The sequence below is a fragment of the Panthera pardus genome, unplaced genomic scaffold (assembly GCF_024362965.1).
Source record: "Panthera pardus isolate Hobbes unplaced genomic scaffold, ASM2436296v1 HiC_scaffold_6, whole genome shotgun sequence".
NCBI lineage: Eukaryota > Metazoa > Chordata > Mammalia > Carnivora > Felidae > Panthera > Panthera pardus.
In genome coordinates, this window is record NW_026526991.1 from 53,674,006 (window position 1) to 53,696,791 (window position 22,786).

The 22,786-nt window shown below is 33.4% G+C and overlaps 1 protein-coding gene across 5 annotated transcripts in view; it reads right to left on the reverse strand.

The window, feature by feature from the left end:
- USP15 (ubiquitin specific peptidase 15) overlaps positions 1-22,786 on the reverse strand; it is a 117,208-nt gene that overhangs the window by 50,427 nt on the left and 43,995 nt on the right. For all 5 annotated transcript variants that reach the window (XR_008419725.1, XM_019454966.2, XM_019454965.2 and 2 more), the window contains exons 5-6: positions 20,807-20,952; positions 16,813-16,874 (exon numbers count right to left, since the gene is read on the reverse strand). Coding sequence is in view for 4 of the 5 variants with exons in the window: in XM_019454966.2 (XP_019310511.1) it covers positions 16,813-16,874; positions 20,807-20,952 (208 nt within the window). In the remaining variant the exon portion in view is untranslated. The remainder of the gene's footprint in view (positions 1-16,812; positions 16,875-20,806; positions 20,953-22,786) is intronic.

Here is a 22,786-nt window from a genome sequence, read left to right on the forward strand (position 1 = left end):
TTTTTTTTTCCTTTTTCTGCCCATCTCTCCCCCTTTTTATTATTCATTAGCAACTCTATCCAAGGATAATACTAGAAGTTTCTATGAAATTCACTGAAACACTCAAAACATTTATTAAGTGACTACTATAAGCCTTGCTCTTGGTAAATACTAGGAATACAAGGAGAGACACAGTTCTTGACCTCAAATAGCTCACAATCTAATGGGAGAAAAAGACACATAAGCAAAGTAACTATAACATAGTGCAAGTCCTGTCACAAATTTCAAAATTATAACAAAATATAAAATTTTGTGGGTAGTAAAATGAAGTGATTCAAAATGATGTGCAGAGTTGGAGGGAAAGGTAGAAACTGGACGTGAGAGTCCTCCAGTAGAAAGAACAGCACATGCAAATGTATGGGACTGTAGAAACCATGATGTGCTTAGGGAAGTATCAATAAATTCAGTTTGGCTTAAAGAACAGGAAGCAGGTAGTGACAGGAACAGAAGTTAATAAGGTAGGCATGATAATAAAAGACTTTTATATTCTATGAAGGAATTTATTTTATTTCATTATGCTGGGCATGTTAAAAGTTTGGAAGAATGTGTATCTACACAATCAGATTTGTATTTTAGATAGCTAATTCATGAGAAAAAGAAAGAAGACTGAGAGATCATTTAGGAAACCAGAGGTGATTAATAAAATTAATAAAGAATGGGGCTAAGACTATTGAGTGGGCAAGGGCAACATGTCTTGGATGTTTAGGAAGTGGTTCTCAATGGACCCTTAGAGGGTCGCACAATTCTTTCAGAGTGTACATCTATGAAGTCAAAACTATTTTCATAATAACTTCAAGGTGCTATTTAAGTGTTATTTGACCTTTTTCATGGGTGGATATTTGCAATGATAGCGCAAAAACAATGGTGGTGAAACCACCAACTACTGACTACCACCAACTGCTGACACCTTAGCATGAGTTAAGGCAGCAGCACCAAATTATAGAGTCATTGTATTCTTCACTGCCCCTTGCAGTAGAAAATGGTCATTTTCACTTAAGAATATCCATGTTGAAAAAATAGAAAATACTGATTTTATTAAATCTTGACCCTTAAATACACTTCTTTTTACTATTATGCGACCAACTGGAAAGTCTGCAGAAAGCACAAAGGTTCTATACTGAAGTAACATGGTTGTCATGAAGAAAAAGACTTGCATAATTATTTGAATTTCAAGCAGAACTAGCAACTCTTTTCACAGCAACATTCTTTCACATAAAAGGCTATATGGTAGAACATCTTCTCAAAAATAAATGAAGAGAGCCTATCACTTCAAGGAAAACAAAGTATTTGTTGCCAATGATAAAGTTCAAGTGATCATATAAAAAACAGAATTTTGTAAAACTTGACTTTGCCACCATGAGGCTTGACAGCTTCCCACTACTTGTAAGATTGGTAACGTTTTAACAAATGTGATTTAAAAATATTGTAGAATGAAATATGTCATTAATTTGGACGGTCTGCATAACTCAATTAGTATTTTCCAACTACATCAAGTTACACATGATATATATTTCTTAAGTTTATGTATTTATTTAGAGAGAGAGGAGAGAGAGAGATCATAAGCAGGGGAGGGATGGGGGGAGAGGGGGAGGGAGGGAGGGGGGGGAGAGGGGGGGGAGAGAGAGAGAGAGAGAGAGAGAGAGAGAGAGAGAGAGAGAGAGAATCCTAAACAGGCTCCACAATGTCAGCACAGAGTCAAATGTAGGGCTTGATCTCATGAATTGTGACATCATCACCTGAGCCTCAGATGCTTAACTGACTGAGCCACCCAGGCGCCCCTACACATGATAGATTTTTAAAATAACAGTATAAAAAGTTCACTGATAAGATTTCAGTTTCAGATTCCACATTCCGATTAAACTTTGATCATTAAACTACCACTGGTTGAGTTCAGATGTGGTAGCAATTATTTGAAATATTTCTCTCTGTTCTACCTATCTGTGTGAGGCTCAGTATTCTCTATGTACTTCAACCCAAACAATGTATCACAATAAACTGAATGCAGAAGCACATAGAATTTAGCTGTCCTCTATTCAGATATTAAATAAATTTGCAAAAATGTAAAACAATTCCACTCTTCTCAGTACAATTTTTTTGTTTTGAAAGTTATTTTTCATAAAAATATTACTTATGTAAAGATACAATAGTTTAGTATTATTTTTAAATAAATATTTAAAAATTTATTTTTTATTTCTAACCCATATAAAAGAAGTTCTTTGGGTCCTTAATAATTTTTAAGAATGTAAAGGGGTATTAAGATCAAAATATCTGATTTAGGAGGTAGAATGTGCAAGACTGCTAACTAATTAGGTGAAAAGATTGAAGTTGAAGGAGGAATTCAAGATGGCTCTGAGATGGTACCTGAAGTAGGGAATACAGGACATGGATATAGATTAGGTTGAGGGAATGGGGGAAGGTGGGATAAAAAAGATTGTAGGTGAATCTTATATGGCAAAACCTATACCACATTTAGAAAAAGTCTGGAATTCAGAAGAGAGCTCTAGGCTAGAAATACAGAATGGGATGTTTGTGTGGGTTTGAGCTGAGGGACAGAATTAGCGTAGTCTATCCACTGATTTTGAGAATCTATTATGGTACGAAAGGAGGGATCATCTGATGGAAATTTGTGAAGTATCAATGCATTGAAGTTGTGAGCAGAGCTGCTGCATATAGACAATGAAGCTGTACATTGCACAATTCCAAGGAGGTCCTTTCACAGAGAGATTACAATGTGGAAAATGACCAAAAACTGTGCAGTACACAACCCACACAAGCAAACATGGCAGTCATGGAAAGGAAGAGCACCAGCCAGCCAGAGAATTGGTTAGAAAAAGTGAAAACACTCTTGAATCATAGACTCAAATTAAGAGAATTTCTTTAGGAGATAGTTAACAAAAAGAAGTATTACAGAAAGGTCAAATAAGATGAAACAAATGAGAAAAAGTCAAATGAGAACTTTGTTATACTCTTAAATGAGTGGCAAGGAATAATTAAGTACTACCTTTAAAAAATTTTTTTTAGGGGCGCCTGGGTGGCTCAGTCGGTTAAGCGTCCGACTTCGGCTCAGGTCACGAGCTCACGGTCCATGAGTTCGAGCCCCGCATCGGGCTCTGTGCTGACAGCTCGGAGCCTGGAGCCTGCTTCTGATTCTGTGTCTCCCTCTCTCTCTGACCCTCCCCCATTCATGTTCTGTCTCTCTCTGTCTCAAAAATAAATAAAAGTTAAAAAAAAAAAACTAAAAAAAAAAAAATTTTTTTTTAATGTTTATTTATTTTTGAGAGGAAAGAGAGAGAGACAGCATGAGCGGGGGGGGGGGGGGGGGGGGGGGCAGAGAGAAAGAGGAAGACACAGAATCAGAAGTAGGCTCCAGGCTCTGAGCTGTCAGCACAGAGCCCAATGTGGGGCTCGAACTCACAGACCATGAGATTGTGACTGGAGCTGAAGTTGGATGCTTAACCGACTGAGCCACCCAGGCATCCCGTAAGTACTAGTTTTTTAAAGTTGACCAACAAAGGAAAAAAAAAATAAAGAATGGTATTTGGAGTAAGTTTACAGTTTTTGTTTTTATTTTTGTTTTTAAAGAAAGGATAGATTTATATTTATAGGCTGGGGGGAAGATGACACTGGAAAAGAAAGAAAAGAATGAATTACTGTTACTTCTTACTATACATGTCTGCAGAGGCAAGGGAAATAAAAGCAAAAATGAACTATTGGTACTTCATCAAGAAAAAAACTTCTGCACAGCGAAGGAAACAATCAACAAAAAAAGTAACTGACAGAATGGAAGATATTTGCAAATGACGCATAAGATAAAGGGTTAATATATAAAATCCATAAAGAACTTATCAAACTCAACACCACCAAAACAAATACTCCTGTTCAGAAATGGGCAAAAGACATGAACAGACACTTTTCCAAAGAAGACATCCAGATCGCTAACAGACACATGAAAAGATGCTCAACATCACTCATCATCAGGGAAATACAAATCAAAACCACAATGAGATACCACCTCATACCTGTCAGAATGGCTAAAATGAACAACTCAAGAAACAACAGATGTTGGTGAGGATTCAGAGAAAGGGGAACCCTTTTGCACTGTTGATGGACTGCAACTGGTGCAGCCACTCTGGAAAACAGTATGGAGAGTCCTCAAAAAATTAAAAACAGAGAGGCGCCTGGGTGGCTCAGTCAGTTAAGCATCCGACTTCGGCTCAGGTCATGATCTCACTGTTTGTGGGTTCGAGCTCTGCATTGGGCTCTATACTGACAGCTCAGAGCCTGGAGCCTACTTCGCATTCTGTGTCTCCCTCTCTCTCTACCCCACCCCTACTCTCACTTTGTCTCACTCTATCTCTCAAAAATAAATAAACGTAAAAAAAAAATTAAAAAATTAAAAATAGAGCTACCCTACAACCCAGCAATTGCACTACTAGGTATTTATCCAAAGGTTACAAAAATGCTGATTTGAAAGGGCACATGTGCCCTAATGTTTACAGCAGCACTCTCAACCACAGCCAAATTATGGAAAGAGCCCAAATGTCCATCGACTGACGAATGGATAAAGAAGATGTGTGTGTGTGTGTGTGTGTGTGTGTGTGTGTGTGTGTGTATAATGGAATATTACTTGGTGATCAAAAAGAATGAAATCGTTTTTTGCAACAATGTGATGGCAATAGTCTATTATGCTAAGTGAAATAAGTCAGTGAGAGAAAGAAATATCATATGATTTCACTCATATGTGGACTTTAAGAAACAAAACAGACGAACTTATAAGGAAGGGAGTATAAGATAAAAACAGAGAGGGAGGTGAACGATAAGAGACTCTTAAATACAGAGAACTGAGGTTTGCTAGAGGGGTGTTTGTGGGGGGATGGGCTAAATAGGTGATGGGCATTAAGAAAGGCACTTGTTGGGGATGAGCACGTCTACTCCTAAAACCAATACTACACTGTATGTTAACTTGAATTAAAAAAAAAAGTTTTAATGTTTATTTTTGAGAGAGGGAGTATGAGTAGGGGAGGGGCAGAGAAAAAGGGAGACACAGAATTTGAAGTAGGCTCCAGGCTCTTAGCTATCAGCACAGAACCTGATGTGGATCTCGAACTCCCCAACTGTGAGATGGTGACCTGAACCGAAGTTGGATGCTTAACTGACTGAGCCACATAGGAACCCCTAACTAGATTGAATTTAAACAAATAAATTAAAAAAATAAGAATGAATTACTGTTAACTAAGTGCCTACTATATGTGTGGTAGTATGGTAGGCATTTATACATATGTAGAAGGGAGGAGATAGTGAAAGAAAAAGCAAGGTCTAGGAAGCATTGGGATATGCTCTATTTGGGATAAATAGCATTGGTAGAGAGATTGCTCTTAAAAAGCATAATGATCAGAAGAAAGAGAAGGATAGATGTGGTCCACAGGTAAAGCTAAAGTATATCAAGACTTTTAAAATGCCATTATAGACATTACTGATAAATGTTAACAGATCACTTATTTATTCTGATTCCAGCTTCTGACATAAATTATACATAGCCCAATCTAGCTAACATTTGTGGAGTTAATTTAGGGGTTGACTAGTCAGTCTGTGGATTATAACCAGAGCTCTTGAGATCTATTTCTTTTAAGTAATTTAGAAATTACACCGTTCCTCAGCAACCCTGCTCTAGTTGGATTTTTAAGGAGAACAGAGAGGAAAAAAAAAGCGCTTAGAATATCACTCATAGATTAGATACTAAGCCAGTAACCTAGTGTTAAACTAACTTTGGCTAATTTGGGCTAGGTATAATATAAAATAGGGATCCAAGTCTTAAACAAGACAGAAAACAGTAAAACATCAATTTAACTGAAATTATTTCATGAAGACAGAAATTCAAACTTCATGCCTGACAAATATAGTATCTGAACTGCCCTACTTCAAACTGGAGTTTCAACTAAAAGCATGCAATTCAAGGCTAAGTTGAACTTCTTCCTTCAACAGAAAAATACAACTTGATAAATTACCTGAATATTCTTGATAAATTAACTTAATAATTAAATTACATGAAAACCATGTAATTTAAAAAACCATTTTGAGCAACCAAAATATGGAGATGTTAAGTTTGAACGCTGACATTGCAAAACAATGAAAGATTTTATAGTTATTTTCAAATCTGACATAAAAGAACCCCATGTTGTAAAATCTAACATTGTAAAACAAAAATTATCTTATTAAGAAAAACAAGACCAATTTTAAACTTTCCCCATTTCTTTTAATTTCTTTTTTAGTGTTTATTTATTTTTGAGGGATAGAGCATCAGCAGGGGAGGGGCAGAGAAAGAGGCAGACACAGAATCCGAAGCAGGCTCCAGGCTCCAAGCTGTCAGCAGAGAGCCCGACGCGGGGCTCAAACTCATGATTCGTGAGATCATGACCTGAGCTGAAGTCGGCTGCTTAACCCAACTGAGTCACCCAGGCACCCCTCCCCATTTCTAAAGATAAGTTCTTGGAGAAAAAGAAAAGTTTAAATCTCTCTAAAAATTAAACACTTTTACTGCTGCAAGATACAGATTAATTCAATTCAACAAGCATTTGCTGTGTGCCTCTCCTATGACAGGCAGGGTATTAGATATTTAAAGATAAATGGAAGAAAGTTTAAGGGAATTTATGTATAAATTGGTTCTCATGACTTTATTTTTGTTCCTTATTTTGACTACCAATGGTACTTACAACATAAAACATTCCACTTAAAAATAAAATTACAGTTACTTTCCTTTAGTCATTATGAATCCCAGTACCAAAACTGCAACCCATTTTTTTCAACTTATTATAGAAACTTCCAAATATATGCAAGTCCTCATGTGCCCAGTATCAGATCTTAGCTTCAAAAATTAACATTCTGCCACTTTTATCTGTATCCTCTCAGCCTCCTTTCCCCATGTTTTTGCTGGACTATTTTAAAGCAAATTCCAGACATTTATAATTTCACCTGTATATATATAATGGAATATTACTCAGCAATAAAGAAGAACGAAAGCGTGCCATTTCTAACAACATGAATGGAGCTGGAGTGTTTTATGCGAAACAAAGAAAGTCACAGAAAGACAAATACTATATGATTTCACTCATATGTGGAATTTAAGAAACAAAACAGATGAACATAAGGGGAAAAAAAGAGAGGCAAACCATAAAACAAACTCTTAACTACACAGAACTATAGAGAACAAACTGAGGGTTGCTGGAGGAGAGGTGGGCAGTGATGGATATCAAGGAGGGCACTTGTTGAGATGAGCACTGGGTGTTCTATGTAAGTGATCAATCTCTAAATTCTACTCCTGAAGCTAATATTACACTATATGATAACTGTAATTTAAATACAAACTTAAAACAAACAAAAATTTATAGTATAGATCCCTAACCCACAAGAGATACGATACCAGTGCCAGTCCCAATTGAACAGTCAGTTCATGTTCCCTTTTTTCTCCCCAGTTGGTTAGTTTGAATCGGGACCCAAATCAAGTCCATATATTTGCAGATCAATTTTGATAACTTCAAAAGCCCTTACTTGCTCCCACCAGCTAACTTCTCCTCTGGCTTCACCTTACTGTGACTAAGTTTAGTTTACATTTGAGTGATTTCTGTATCTATTCATATAGTTAACACTGACTTATACATGTTACCATAAATTGCTCAAATCTTTTTTGGAACCAGGGAACAAAAAAGAATATATCCAATAATTATATGTGAGTACCTGTGAATATTAAGCATCTATACGAGAACTGTAAACTTAATATTCATTTATGCATGAAATACACTAAATTTTCTAACTTCAATTAATGGCTTTTAAATAACTGGACACTAGGGGGCGCCCAGGTAGCTCAGTTGGGTGAACGATGGACTCTTAATTTCTGTTCAGGTCATGATCTCAGGGTTCCTGAGTTCCAGCCTCATGCCAAGCTCTGCCCTGGCAGCATGGAGGGGATTCTCTCCCTCTATCTACCCCTCCCTTACTCATGCTGTCTCTCTCTCAAAATAAATAAATAAAACTTTTAAAAATTTAAATAAATAAATATCTGGACACTAGTTAACATAAACTTGACTGTGACCATGCTGTTTGGCAAAACTTGGGAGACATGGTATTGGTACTAGATTATATATTATTTTTCCAGAACAGGAAGCTGGTACAGTGTTTAGAGGAAGGAAATATTTATTTAGTCCATGTGCATTTTCAGCATGTCAAAGGAGTGTATATATACACTCAAGGTCTTAATGGGTGTTTTATTAAAATGAGAAACCTCAAAGTACAGTTATGAGGAGTGTATTTATGTGTAGGCACAAGCATTTCCAAAAAGAATTTAGAATTTGGACATCTAAAATAACCAGAAAAAAGCTGCTTATTGATAACCAGCAGCACACAGGAACTTCATTCTAACATCATTATGATGCCTATCTTTAGGTGACAAATACCTAAGAAAGATGTATATATTCAAATAACAAAAAGATTTATATATAGTTTCTCTTGGAACACTGCCTTTCCAACCAATTTACCCTCTTAGTTATCTTTCTTCTGTCAGTACATTTCATGGTGAGTGATTTGATCTATACAGGCTGTTCCATTTTCTGACTATTCAATTCCTCTTTCCCTATCATCTATTTCTTATTCCCAACATACTGTTTCCACTTGTCAAATACACAGAAAATCTCTTTTGTTCCCCATCCCTCTCCCCAGTCTCTGCATCACTTAGCAATGCTGACCATTCGCTACCTTCTGAAAGTGTTTCTCCTTGTTCTCTTCGATATAATATGTTCCCAGTTTTCCTAAATGTTCAGGATTACTCTATTTGATCTTTTTGTTTTATATCATTTCTTAAGGACCTCCTTTAAAATTCAGTATTTAGTTCTTTACATTTTTTATTAGATAATTCATATATGCTTATATTTCTCACTTCCAGGAATAGAACTCTGCACCTGCAGTTATTACTCTCCAAGCTTTGGTTCCTGATCTTTAACTGCATACTAGGCAGTTTTGTTTGGCTGTTCCATTATCTCAACTTAAAGTCTTGGAAAAAGTCACTGTATGTCTCTTACTGAAGGAGAACAAAATAGGAACAAAATAAAATGATATAAAGCATGCAAGAAAACTTACAAAAATTCAAAACGTCTTAAAAATTGACAACAAACTGCAGATTTTGGAATACTACCCTAGATTTCTGGCTCAGAGCTTACATTTTAAATAGAAGACACATTATTAATTTAAAATATGTGAATATAAATGAATGGACAAGGAATTGAAAGCTGGCTTACGAGCCATTCTCTCAACTCCCACAAACTCAAATCATTCAACCCCGTACTTTGTGTTTGAACAAGGTTAAGATTGGTAACAAGTTTGTATACTTTCATAGAAACTTTGAGGGTGCATTTTCTGTGAATGCTAATAACTATGGCTTGTTTAGTACCCAAACAGAACTGTAATAACCAAATCTGTTTCAAATAAGCAGAACCTATCATGTACAAATACTTAAAAAAGTCTCAGTACAATTTGTTAAAATGAAACCAATACTTTACGTGGTAAGAGTTTCCTAATATTTATTTTAATAATATTCAGTCAAATAGGTCTATGCACCATTTCTGAATCCATTTATACAGTTAATGTTCTATTATTAAGCAAATTGGGCTTAATCATTCTCTAAAAAGTTCTAAAGAATTATGCATTTTTTGAATGTATTTAAACGAATACAGATTTGAAACCGATAGTGTACAAAAACAAAAACAATACTGCAGAGTCACGTAGGTGTTTTTATTATTTATCTTGGGCAAAAAGTAGTATGCAATAGTTTTATTTATAAAATGCTCCCTCTCGCCAAGCAGAGCACTCAGGGACAGAGTGCTGTAAAAAAAAAAAAACTAATATGGCACCAGATTAAGTTTATACTTAGTGTTTTGGTCACCAATTTGGAATTTGTTAATTAGAACAAAACAGATGGCCGAAAGACAATGTATGAGTGAGAACTAACTTAGTTTTCCATTTGAGTATTTTTGGCCTTTCATGCATTATCTAGTTGATTTTGGATTCTTTCTCTGGATGTTTTCTTAGCCCATGAAAACTGGCTTTCACAATCATCAATAACACTTAACTTTTATTCACCCAATACTTAATCAACATGCCTTTTATCAATATTTGTGAGCAATTACTGAAAATACCTGAATTAAATCAGTTTCTTGGGCTGCTCTCACAAGAATTTTATTTCAGTAAAACTGTAAAATTTGGATCTTTTCATTTCTATAATAATCTCAAAACCATTCTTTGAAATAACTATACCTAAATAAAACCATACAGAAAAAACTTGCATAATTTTTGAATGAATTCAAAATTTAATAAAGTTGTACTTCAGAAGCTATGGCTAAGGAAAAAAGTATTATGTTTAAACAAACTGGAAAGTGAGGGATCATCTGTTGGTCAGGTTTCTCTTCTTTTTAGGAACTTCTATACTTTTACAATTTATCTACTGTAAAATAATTTTTTAGAAATACAAGATTTAACTAACTATATATCTTCACCTGAATAATTACACTATGTACCTGATGTCAACATCTTTAGAAAATAAATGGTCAAATTTAACAGAACAGAAAACTGTGGGTTAAAACTTCTCTAAGGTATTATTAGAAAAGATTGTGTTTTTAGAGGTTGTAAGAAATCAGCAAAACTAGATGAGAAGTGCAAGTTCTGAAAAAACTAAGCACTTAGTTTTTAAAATATAACATAAATATGAAGTTGAAAATTTCAAATCACATGCTGGTATCTAGCAGAAAAATCCAGATGGAAAACTCTTGAGTATTTTTTAGGTAGGTTTAGATTTCTAACACGGATTTTGGGTTATTTTAGGGTATATGCATTTTTATAACTGCAGGACTACATATTTTAAACAAAATTATATTTTACCCTTAACATTTCTTAATATTTAGCATTTCTTCTCAATCAAGTAGCATAAAAATTTAGCTTCAGCTGAGGATATACAGGCTCAATTATGATAAAAATGGGCTCAGGACAATTTTAGGACATTCAGAGCACTTTAGTTCCTGTTTTCAGTGGTGTAGTAAAGTCAGACAATTAGATACTAACATGCTTTCTCTCAACAAACATATGCTTACTATAATGGTATTTTCTTGTTCATAAGCAGCACCTAAATGAAGATTCCTGGGCCCACCATAAAGATTTATCTTCTGCTTATCTGGGGTGAAGACCTTGGAAGCTGCCACCTATGGTGTCCCACACAGTAAATATTAAGAAACATTACCTACAGAATATCTCAAAGTGTGATCCTTAGACAAACAGCATTAGAATCACCTGTGAGCTAATTAGAAATGTTAAATTCAGGAGCTCCACCCAGCTCTACCAAATCAGAAATTCTGAGGATGGGGCCTAGGAAACCATATTTTAACAAATTTAACAGATGATTCTTCCTTCTATCACCCTATTACAACTTTAATGTTTTCCCCTCGACTTTTGATGCTCTATGTAGGAACCGGTTATGTGGTAAGCAATATGAACACCAGAAAAATCCAGGTTAGTGATGTTTATTAGAACTAGCATCTTCACACCATCTTGAGGACTAGGAGTTGTCTCCTGACAGATATAATGGCAATAGAATGTTCTACACATTAATATGCTGAAATTTCTCTTGAGGGCCTAAAGATTATAGGCTCTCTGCTGGAGCTGAATTTGTTTAAGTTATATGTGCTTATAATGTGACTTCAATGAACACAAAGAATTCTACTTTTCAAAGCTGGCATTTGCCCAGAAAAAACAATGTGCATCCTCACTTTACTTATACATATAAAAGAAGTGATAATTCCTTCATCTTTTTTCTTCCTAATCTGTACTCCTATTTTCCTCTATACTAGGTGCTTTCTCTATGCTCTTAAATATTATAATTTTATGTAATATGTTCTGCTTTGTTTTAAATTTATGTAAATGGTACTTAATTAAAATCTCATTTTGTTTTTTCTTTTCTCTCAACTGTATATTTATTTTAAAACTTACCCAGTTTTAAAGATCTTGTCATTGTGTACTTCTACCTGCCGCTCTGGTATTCCACAGCATACCATCACTCGTTTTAGCTAGGCTGCCTTCAAATCCCCACTACCAGCAACAATGCAGCTACACAGCTTGTATCTTCAGGGACCTGCATAAAAATTCCCCTGAGTGCTGGGTCAGAGGGATTAAACAATTCCTGATTTCGGTGACACCGACTGGTTTATAGAATGGCAGTTCTAGTGAACACTCCCACCACTGGTTCATAACGCTTCTCCTACAACCCTTCAAAACTCTGTATTAGCTATCTTTTACATTTTTGTCATTTTGGTGGCTGTTAGGTTGTACCTCGTGCGTCAAGCTTTCTGATTACAAGTGAGTTTGCATATCTCTTCATCTGCCTGTCAGCAATGGAGCTTCCCCTTCTTTAAACTATTCATATCTTTCAGTTATTTTTTAAAAGACTTTTGCTTTGTTTCTGTTAATTTATAAAAGTTCTTTGTACATTAAGGTATTATTCTCATGTAGGTTTTAGATATTAAAAAAACTGACACTTGACTTTTTACTTTCATTTATGGTTCCTTTAACAGAAATACTTAATTTTGATGTAATCAAACCCACTAATTTTCACATTATGTTCTCTGATTCTTAAAATATAGATATTTCCTGAAATTTCTTATTAGCTTTAAAGTTTTACATTTCATATTTGAGTATTCCTTCTGGAGTTGGTCTTTATAAATAATGTGTAAGCTGGTGATCCTGTTTTTCTCCAAACAGCTAGTTTTCCTAATAAAATCTAAGCATCTACCTGCTTTAAGCAACCTGTTTCTCATTGCCTAGTGGTGCCACTTACCAAGTTCTCATATTTACATGAGCGTTTTTTTTTGAGCTCATTAATTTATTCCAGTGTATTTGCCTTTCTTTTGTTAGCATCATACTATTTTCATTATTATGGCTTTGTAGTAATTCTCACTATGTAGTAGGCTCAGAGCTTCCTTCCTCTTCTTTGTCAAAAGTGACTTAGCTAATCCTGGACCTTTACTGGGATATGTTAATTTTAGAATGAGTTTGTGAAGTTTCTCAAAAAACAAAACAAAACAAAACAAAACTCAGGATAGAATTTTTAACAGGAGTCAGTGACAGAATAGATTTCAAGAAACAGGTATCATCAGATTAAAACACACAGTACATGATAATCCTTTGTCTTCTAATAGGTTAGTTATTTACCATGAAGGTTTTATGCATTCCTAATTAGGTTAATTTTTGTTATACTATTTTCTGATTGGGTTACTTATGGAGTATATACTAATGATATTTGCAGGGGTCAGGAACCTATGGCTCACAAGCTAACTCCAGTTTGCCACATTTTTCTGTAAATAAAGTTTTACTGGAATACAGCCATAACCGTTTGTTGACATAATGTCTATGGCTGCTTTCAAGCTCTACTGGCAGAGTTATAGTTAAGTCAGAGACCATATGGCTCACAAGCTAAAATATCTAGTTCTTTATTAAAAAGATTGCTGACCTCTGGGTATAAAAAACACATTAATTTTTACAAATTAATCTTAAAGAATCTTGCTGAATTTTCTCAGTTCTAATAGTCTGCTGATGGGTTTTGGGTTTTACATAGATGACTGTATCATATGCAAATAGTGAATTTTTTCTTTCACTTTCAATCTTACTTGGTTTGTGTTCAAAATGTCTCAATATAATTTTTGCTACAGACTTTGGGTATACAGACTTTATTAAATTAGGAGAATTTCCTTTTATTCTTAGTTTTCTGAGAGTCTTTTCATACACTGATGCTAATTTCAAAAAACACATTTTTTTTTTTTTTTTGCATTCTAATTAACTATCATTGGGCAATTTAGGACATTCTGTTATATGGTATTAGGCATATTTTATAGTAAATGGATACTAGATCATAGGCTATAGTATATAATGGATACTATATAACATACAGTAATAGACACTATAATATATATATATCATGTATATATACTATATATATATGTATAATGTTTTCATGCTTTAACATTTGGGTTCTGTATTAAAATACTGGGTGATTCAGTGAAGAATGGAACTCTTAACTAAGCACATTTCTAGTACAGTACTTTCATTCACCAACATTTTTTATGTCTATGTTGTTAGGTATTATATACGAGAAATTGTGTTTTCTCTTATAGAAGGACTTCAGCTGTTTAATAAAAATGGTATTGTGTGCTAGCAAATAGGGAAGAAAAGAAAATACATAGTTTTATCTTTCAAGTGAAAATCAATAATTTTAAGTAGAAAAGATCTCTAAATCCTTAGAACTCATGGTATTTCTTAAGGCACAAGCAACTTTGAAATTTCAAAAATTATTTAAAGCTGTTAACAAATACATAACAATCTAACAATAAGCTAGAAAAAAGAACATTTATCTTGATCTAAAGACTAAAAGTAAATATTCACAAAGAAAACCTTTCTAACTTCTAAGCTTCATCAATCAAGAAATTTACAATTATCTACCATGTGCTTTCAATATCTTCTTATCTTATATTACACCCTACTAAGTGGGAGTAATAATAAAATCTAATTAATATACTTAAGTGGTCTCATAAAAAATTTAAATAAAAAAACTTCACAAGATAAAAAGGACAGAGAGCCACTCATTAAAGATGCATTTTAGTTTTAAAGATAAAAATTAAGTACCAGATCATTTTTCTCTTTTATTTGCGAGGTTAACATTTAATAAATTATTTTTAATTTACTTAAGAATCATTATTTTAAGTATTTCAAACTATAGGTTTATAATCCCTTATGAAAATTCTGAAATTTCAAAAGCTCTGAAAATGTTTAAAATATTTCACAATTCACTTGAGGGAAACCTAACCTAAACTGATATTAAACTATTTATAGTCCTTTATCCTACTTAGTGTGAATATTTGCTAAGATTAATGTGTTTGGTTAAGAAAGTCCCCTTGGATTCTACAGATATACTAAAATAATAGGCACCATATTATTTTCAAAGGTTTGAAAAGTCTAAAATTGAAATACAACTGGCACTAAGTGTTTTCGATAATGTAGTATAAAACTGATCATTCTAAAACCTTTACAAATATTTTCTCCCAATCGGTTTGTTGTGTTTTCACTCTGTTTATTGTTTCCCTTACTGTGCATAAACTTTTTAGTTTGATGTAGTCCCATTTCTCTATTATTGCGTTTGTTGCTTATGATTTGCTGTCATATTCAAGAAATCACTGCCTGGACAGATGTCATGATGCTTTCCCCCTAAATTATCTTCTTGGAGTTTTATAGATTCACGTCTTAGTTTTAAATCTTTAAACCACATATTTGATAAGGGGATAATATCCAAGATATACAAGGAATTCCTACAATTCCATGGCAAAAAAACAAATAACCAGATTAAAAAGTGGGCCTAGGACTTGCATAAACATTTCTCAAAAAGAAGGCATACAAATAGTCAATAAGTACAGATGCGCAACATCACTAATTGTTGGGGAAATGCAAATCAAAACCACAATGAGATATTACCTCATACCTATTAGGATGGTTACTATCAAAAGAACAAATGATAACAAGTGCTCATAGGATGTACAGAAATTGAAACACTGGTACAGTGTTGGCAGAAACATATAATGATACAGCTGCAATGGAAAACAGTACAAAGGTTCCTCAAAAAATTAAAAATAGAAGTACAATCTGATCCAGAAATCTCACTTCTGGGTATATATCCAAAAGAAACGAAATCATCTCAAAGAGATATCTCCATTCCCCTGTTCACTGCACTACAATTCCTAAGATAGGAAAACAACCTGAATGTCTATAGATGGATGAATGGATAAAGAAAATGTGGCACATACTGCAATGAAATATTATCCAGACTTTTTTAAGGAAGTAAGACTGTGTTAAGTAAGGAAATCCTGCCATATATGATAACTTGGATGAACCTGGGGACATTCTGTTAGGTAAAATAAGCCAATCCCAGAAAGACAAAAACTGCATGATTCCACTTACATGCGATATCTAAACTTGGTCAAATACTCATAGAAACAGAGAGTACAAGGATGGTTGCCAGGGGCTGGGGGGAAGGGAGAAATGGGAAATTACTGTGCAATAGAAATAAAGTTTCAGTTATACAAGATTAAGAAATTCTAGAGATTTACTACACAACAATGTGCCTACAGTTAACAATACTGTACTGTGCACTTAAAAAATTTGTTAAGAGGGTAGATCTCAAATTAAGGGTTCTTACCATGTTCAAACAAATGTTAAAACGATTTCTAATTCTTTCATCCTTCCTTCATTTACCATCAAAAGCAATTCTTATACTCCTCTATCTCTACTTGTGCTTTTATATTCTAAAACATTTAAATACAAATATTAACTTTATGTCAGACTCATTTTGATAGTGTTCTTTAACAGATACTTTTAAAAGAAATCACAAAAAGCTTGAAAAATAGTAAACAAAATGTTTAATAGTGATTTGATGTATTAGACAATGTAACAATATTTATAACATATGTATATTGTACCTTATTCTAAAAGAGATCCAAAATGGAAGGCTTTTTAATTATAGCATATTAATTTAAATGCAAACTTAGAAAACGTCTATAATGGGAATAAAATATTTAAATATAAAGTAGGTATATATACTTGCAATGTACAATTAGGTATCTTCTATCATTCTGGATTTTGTTATCTGAAATCAAAGGCTTTAAGATCATGCAATCAGCCATAAAAAGTGGGAGCACTTACTTAGGAGCAGAAGGACCCCTGGGCCAAGTTCCATCTTCATTTTTCTGTTCTATCACTAACACCTGTAAATATGACACAATAAAAGAGTGTTTTTTTCTTAACTCTGAAGTTAAGATAGCTTTAGAAGATTAGGTGAGTACACTAAGAAACTAAAGTAACTCTGGGGATTAAAGGACACAGTAGACAAGGTGAAGAGGTATTTGAATTTTGATTCCAAAGCTGGGCAATATAAATAGAATATAAATTCCTTGAGTTTAGGGAGTATATTTTTTATTTCTTTTCTATTTATAGGTTGTGACATAGTAAGTACCATGCAAAAAAACCCAGATGCTCAATAAAAGGTCAAAGTTGTTAAACATACTGATATATAAACTTAGCTATCATTACGCAAATCCTGGAAAATAGCCCCACAGATAATTCCAAATTACAGATCACACGTAATTTATTTGGGGCTTTAAAATTTGTCTTTATTTACGTTACCACTATGTAAGTTATAGAATCTTTTAATTCTATATGTATAAATGATAGAGTCACATTTGTGAGATTCAGACTCAAGTTCTTTATTGCAGCATGGTAAAGGCAGACAGAAATCAATTCTAATAAATGTAAAGTACAGGGCAAGGGAACTATGCTTTATTCTAAAACATGTCAGAATCCTCCCCCTTATCTGCCAGTCTAAAAAGCCTTTCTTCCAGTTTTTGCTATGGGTGAATCTGTGCAAAGAAGAAAAACTAAGCAAAAATAACTAAATTAGCAAAAGAAACATGTGATTTATCAATAAGTTAATAACCAAATTTCCATGGGAGAACTATAACATAGAAAACATGTCTTCAAGTAAACTCAAGCATTACAAATTGTGAATACATCCTACATAATCACCTTCAACTCTTTTTCTTGAAATTGCAATTTTGTAACCTACTCTACATACTCTCAGTAAAATACTTTTGTGGACTGTATGTTTCAGGCCATTTGTAAGTTGGCATTTGGATCCTAATCATATAAAACGTAAGCCTGTTTCAGAGCACATACAACAAACAATAAAGCATCAATAAAAAAAAATTAATGGAACCAGGTTGTTGAGAGTATTCTAATTAAAATATAAAAGTTATCTTTAAGTGTTAATACTGCCTACATTCAAGGAACGTGTATGAAGTACATGTGTAGTGTATAAAGAATAAGAGCACTCTACCTACTATCCTGATCTCTCCCTGATCATACTTTTCTCCCTTCCTATCATATACAATTAATCATTCTCCTCAATTTTCTGATATCATTCCGATATAATCATATATTCATATATTTTCACAGATTTATAAAACTGAATTTAGTAATTTTGAACTCCTGAAGTTTTTCTTTACTGCAACTTATAACTCTACAGACATCTACATATGAACTACACATAGAAAACATGTCTTGGCATTACAAATTTGAATATATATATGTATATATATATACACACACACATATATATATACACACATACACATACGCACACACACACATATATATGTAAGCTTCAGTCATTTGGAAGACTTAAATTAGTTATAAAATGAAAGACTTTAGTTATAAAAATTCCAAAATTATGCATTTAGTTATCATTGTTTATGGTTTGCTTTCCAATGGAAGGTCCTACAACTGAAGAATCAAACAAATATTTAAAGGTGAACCATAATATTTTAATTCCTAATAGTGTGTGTAGTTAAAATTTCATGTTTTACAATCAGATATTAATTTTGAAGGCCATCAGAAATGTTAATGTTCACTCCTTTATTCAAATATATTATTTTCTGAATAAAGTTTTACTCATGGTTAAAACTTTCAAGAAGAAAACTATTTCAGAAATATTTCAAAATTTAATTAAGCTGAATGTGTGCATGCACACGTGCACATACACGTACACACTCTTTTAAGGGAGAGAGATAAGAATCGCCCATTTTGGGAGGCAAACTCTTCAATTATGTATCTTTGTTTCACTTTCTGATGTTTCAGTTTACTTTCAATTTCGGTAAAAATTTTAAAAAGTCCAGGACAATGTTAGTTCACTTATCATCAGTCAGAAAATAACTGTTTACAAAATCTGGAAAATTTAAAGCATGTTGTTTGAAACATCATTATTTCAAAAGATCAAATGTTCTTAAGGATATTTAAACTTGTTAAAATAATTTATCGTCAGCTGCAAGCTGATAAGTGCATTCCTATCAGGAACATCAAATTATTTAAATTGTCTAAGTCTCAGTTTTCTAGTGTACGTGATGGATGGATAACAGCCATTACATGGGCTCGATCCCAGAAAACATTTAAAGAAATGATTCCATGTGTTTCAAATTGAACTCTTGGAGCTCAAGACTTATGGATGTTACGTTACTCAGGAGTCAAAGAGGAAATTGGCCAAGGAGGGGAGTGTTGACTAACCAACAGAGTTCCAAATTCCTTATACCAGCTTCAGTCAGGTTAACTCTGCTTTTAATTATAATACGTTAGTTTTTGTAAGATTTCCCTTAAGACTATAACTAAAATAAGTCTGAAAATTAATGTTTTTATAGCCCAATACATGACATCCAGTAGACTTCTACTAAAAATTAATTTCTTCTGTTCTGAATTTTTTAACAACTTGGATCAAAATACCAATGTCAATACTTATTTTTAATAAAACAGAACAAAATAAAACCCTCCATATATCAGAGCACCAGGCTCTGTGTTAGGTACTAAAAATAAAAACAAAAATAAATAGACACAAAGTCCAACTAAAACAAGGAACTCATAGTCTAGCTGGTAAGCTCAACATATAAAGTACATAACGAATGACACAAAAGACCTATACATAAATCATTATAAAGTTAAGGGAATAATTTTTTCTCCAAAGTAGAAAACTCCTATACCTGAAATAGATACTGAGAAAAATAGACCAGGAAAGGCTGAAGAGATGACGTGACATTTGAATTGGAATCTGAAGGATGAAAGATTTGATCTGGTTAGACTACATGACAAAATGGAATGGTTAATTTGACTATTTTGATGTTTAAAAGGACTTTTTGCTGGATGGATGCAGGCACTGGGAAGAAGGGTATAACAGGCAGATGGAATAACACAAATGAAAACACAGGAGTTTGGAATAGGATAGTATGCTTAGAGAACTACAAGCAGTTCGGTTTGGTACTTGTCAGAGTACAAATCACAAGGCAAGGATAATGTAAGATGCTGGAAGACTAGCAAAAAGGTCAAACCTTGACTTGCATGCCGTGTTAAGTTGCCTGGACTTTATTTAATTGTTAAGGAACCAGGAAAGGTTTATAAAAGGGAAACACTGACGTTTTACATTTCAGAAAGAGTATTCTAACAGAAATATGAAAGACTGAGAGTGGATATGCAAAAGATTGGATGCAGAGGGATCTGTTAAGACACTACTGATAGGGGTGAGAATGGAATAGAGAGATTAATTCAAGAAATATTTAGAGGGTAGAAGCAGTAGGACTTATTGATTGTGTCTGAACATCTTCATTTTTCAACACATTCATTTCTTTGGATTGTATCATAAAGAAGGACCAAATTGGGGGTTGATACCTTAGCAGAGGCTGGCAAACTACAGTTCACTTAGCTCACTGACTGCTTTTGTAAATGAAGCTTGTTGTTTACATATAGTCCATGACTACTTTGTTACTACAAAGGCAAAGTTGTAGTTGTGATAGAGACCATATGGCCTACTCAGCCAAAAATATTTACTATTTGATTCTTTACAGAAAGTTTGCTGACCTATATTTTTAGCTGTTTTTCGATGGAAAATCATTTCTTTTTAAAAAGTAGGTTATTCTCAAGCTCAAGGAGGGAAGCAAAAGCTATTGCCAATGAACAGCAGGAACCGGGAAGAGATGAATTAGAAAGAGGAAGCCAGAGAGAGTAGAACCAACTATAGATTGTCAAGATACTCATAAAGTTTGTGACTCCAAAAAGCTTCATGTATAGTATGCTTAAAATAAACAGTACTGCTAAACAATACCTGTCCTTGGTATAAACCAGCATCCTGAATGGTGCTGTCTGGTTTATTCAGTGGTTCAAATGTATTACTCATGTATTTGTTCCACAATCTGGTCTCCTTTTCATCTGGAATATTGAAGATTTTTCTTATTTCTTTTTCAATTGTATCTAGATTTAAGGAGGAAAGATATATAAATATAATACATATTTTAAAATATACCACATAGAGCTAAGTGCTCACCAGCATAAAAATCCTAAATTTAAAATACTGATATAATAGCAAGAATAGGTGAACAAATATGTAGGACATATATAAAGAACAAAAAAGATAAGACCGATGTGTTTTTTTACAAACAAAACGGTAATTATAATTCTGACAGATAATTACTTGGGAAAACAAAGATCTCACAAGGTAGAAAAATTTAATCATGTAACACTCCAGTATAATTTATATTATACAGGATGAAGTTTAACTTTTTACACATTATAAATTCAATGTATTTTTCTGATGATATGATGGACTCAGAAGAAGTATGAGTCACATATGCTACAGATAGAAAATTTTATTTTTAATTGTAACATAACCAATTTTAGGATAATTTATATTAAATTGAATATAACTTACAGTTTGAATAGTTCACTAAAATTAAACAGAATAAATGGACACAAAGGAAAGTGCCTTCTTGAAGGGATGTCTGTATTAGTAAAAATATCTTGTTTTCATAGTAAAGCCATATATTTTCCTTATTTCTAAATCAATTATGTGAGTAGAAAAAGTATTTTTAACCTGGAGCAGCTTAACCTGCTATACAACAGGAGTCCCCACATATGAGAGCAGAGATGTAATTAAATTTCAGTGCCATACAGTTAAATGAATCTTTAAAATTTTTAAACATGAGAGATTATTAGAAAATAGCATTAAAACTATTGAATTCTGGTCAGTAACTTGCCTACCTTAGACTCATGAAAAGTGTAAAATATCTTATGACATATGAAGAAATATATAATACTTCTACATTTTAGAGTACCTGGCTAGCTTTGGGAAGAAATTATTTATAAAACACTAAACCTATTAATACATGTTCTCTGAAGAAATATAAAAACCTATACCTATCCTACTTCATTAATTTTAGTCTAAGAATATTGTTTATGCTCTACTTAGCTAAAATTCATTAATAGTCTTATAGTCAATGAGATTGTGATTAAGGCTTTAAATAAACAGGAAATCTTACAGTGTATCTGAAAACTTGGCGCAAATTAGCTAGAATATTTAAATAATTACACAAAATAAATATACTAACAGTACTGCTTTCTATTTTGGTGGGTTGGTCTTTTTCCTTTTTGTTCTTTTTATTGAAATATAAATATATAACAGAAAAATTCACAAGTCATCAGTATATAATGATAAATTTCCAAAGTGGGTACACCCCGTAACTAGCATCCATATCAAGAAACACAACATTACCTAGGAAGGAGGGTAGAGGAAGAAGCTGAGGAAGGGAGGTCATTTTCGTCTTTCTATAAAACTAAGTACTCTTTTTCCTGATTGCATAAATAATTCTTGCTCATTGCAAAAATTCAGGAAATACAAACACCACTGTTAACATTTTGTTATTTCTTCTTTCAGACCTTTATCTGTTAATACACAGATACGTAATACAATACATGGAGACACATATGGGAATTTCCTCTTCAATGAGTTCTGCAATCTACTCACATATAGGGGAAGAACATTAAAGACAGAAGAAAGGACTGCAAAGGCCCTGAGATAGGAATGCATTTGGCATGTTTCAGAATACTGTGGTGCAGCAGTGTGGCTGAAGTGAAATGAGCAAGGTGGAAATGGATTATATAGAATCTTGTGAGCTATGAGAATATACTATTTTATCTGAGTCAAGGGTAGGAGACTAGGCTACTGAAGCAATCAAAACCAAGGGAGAAGCAATCTTAAGTGGTCAGAATGAGAACAGATTCTGAAGGAACTGCTTAGAAGATACACTGC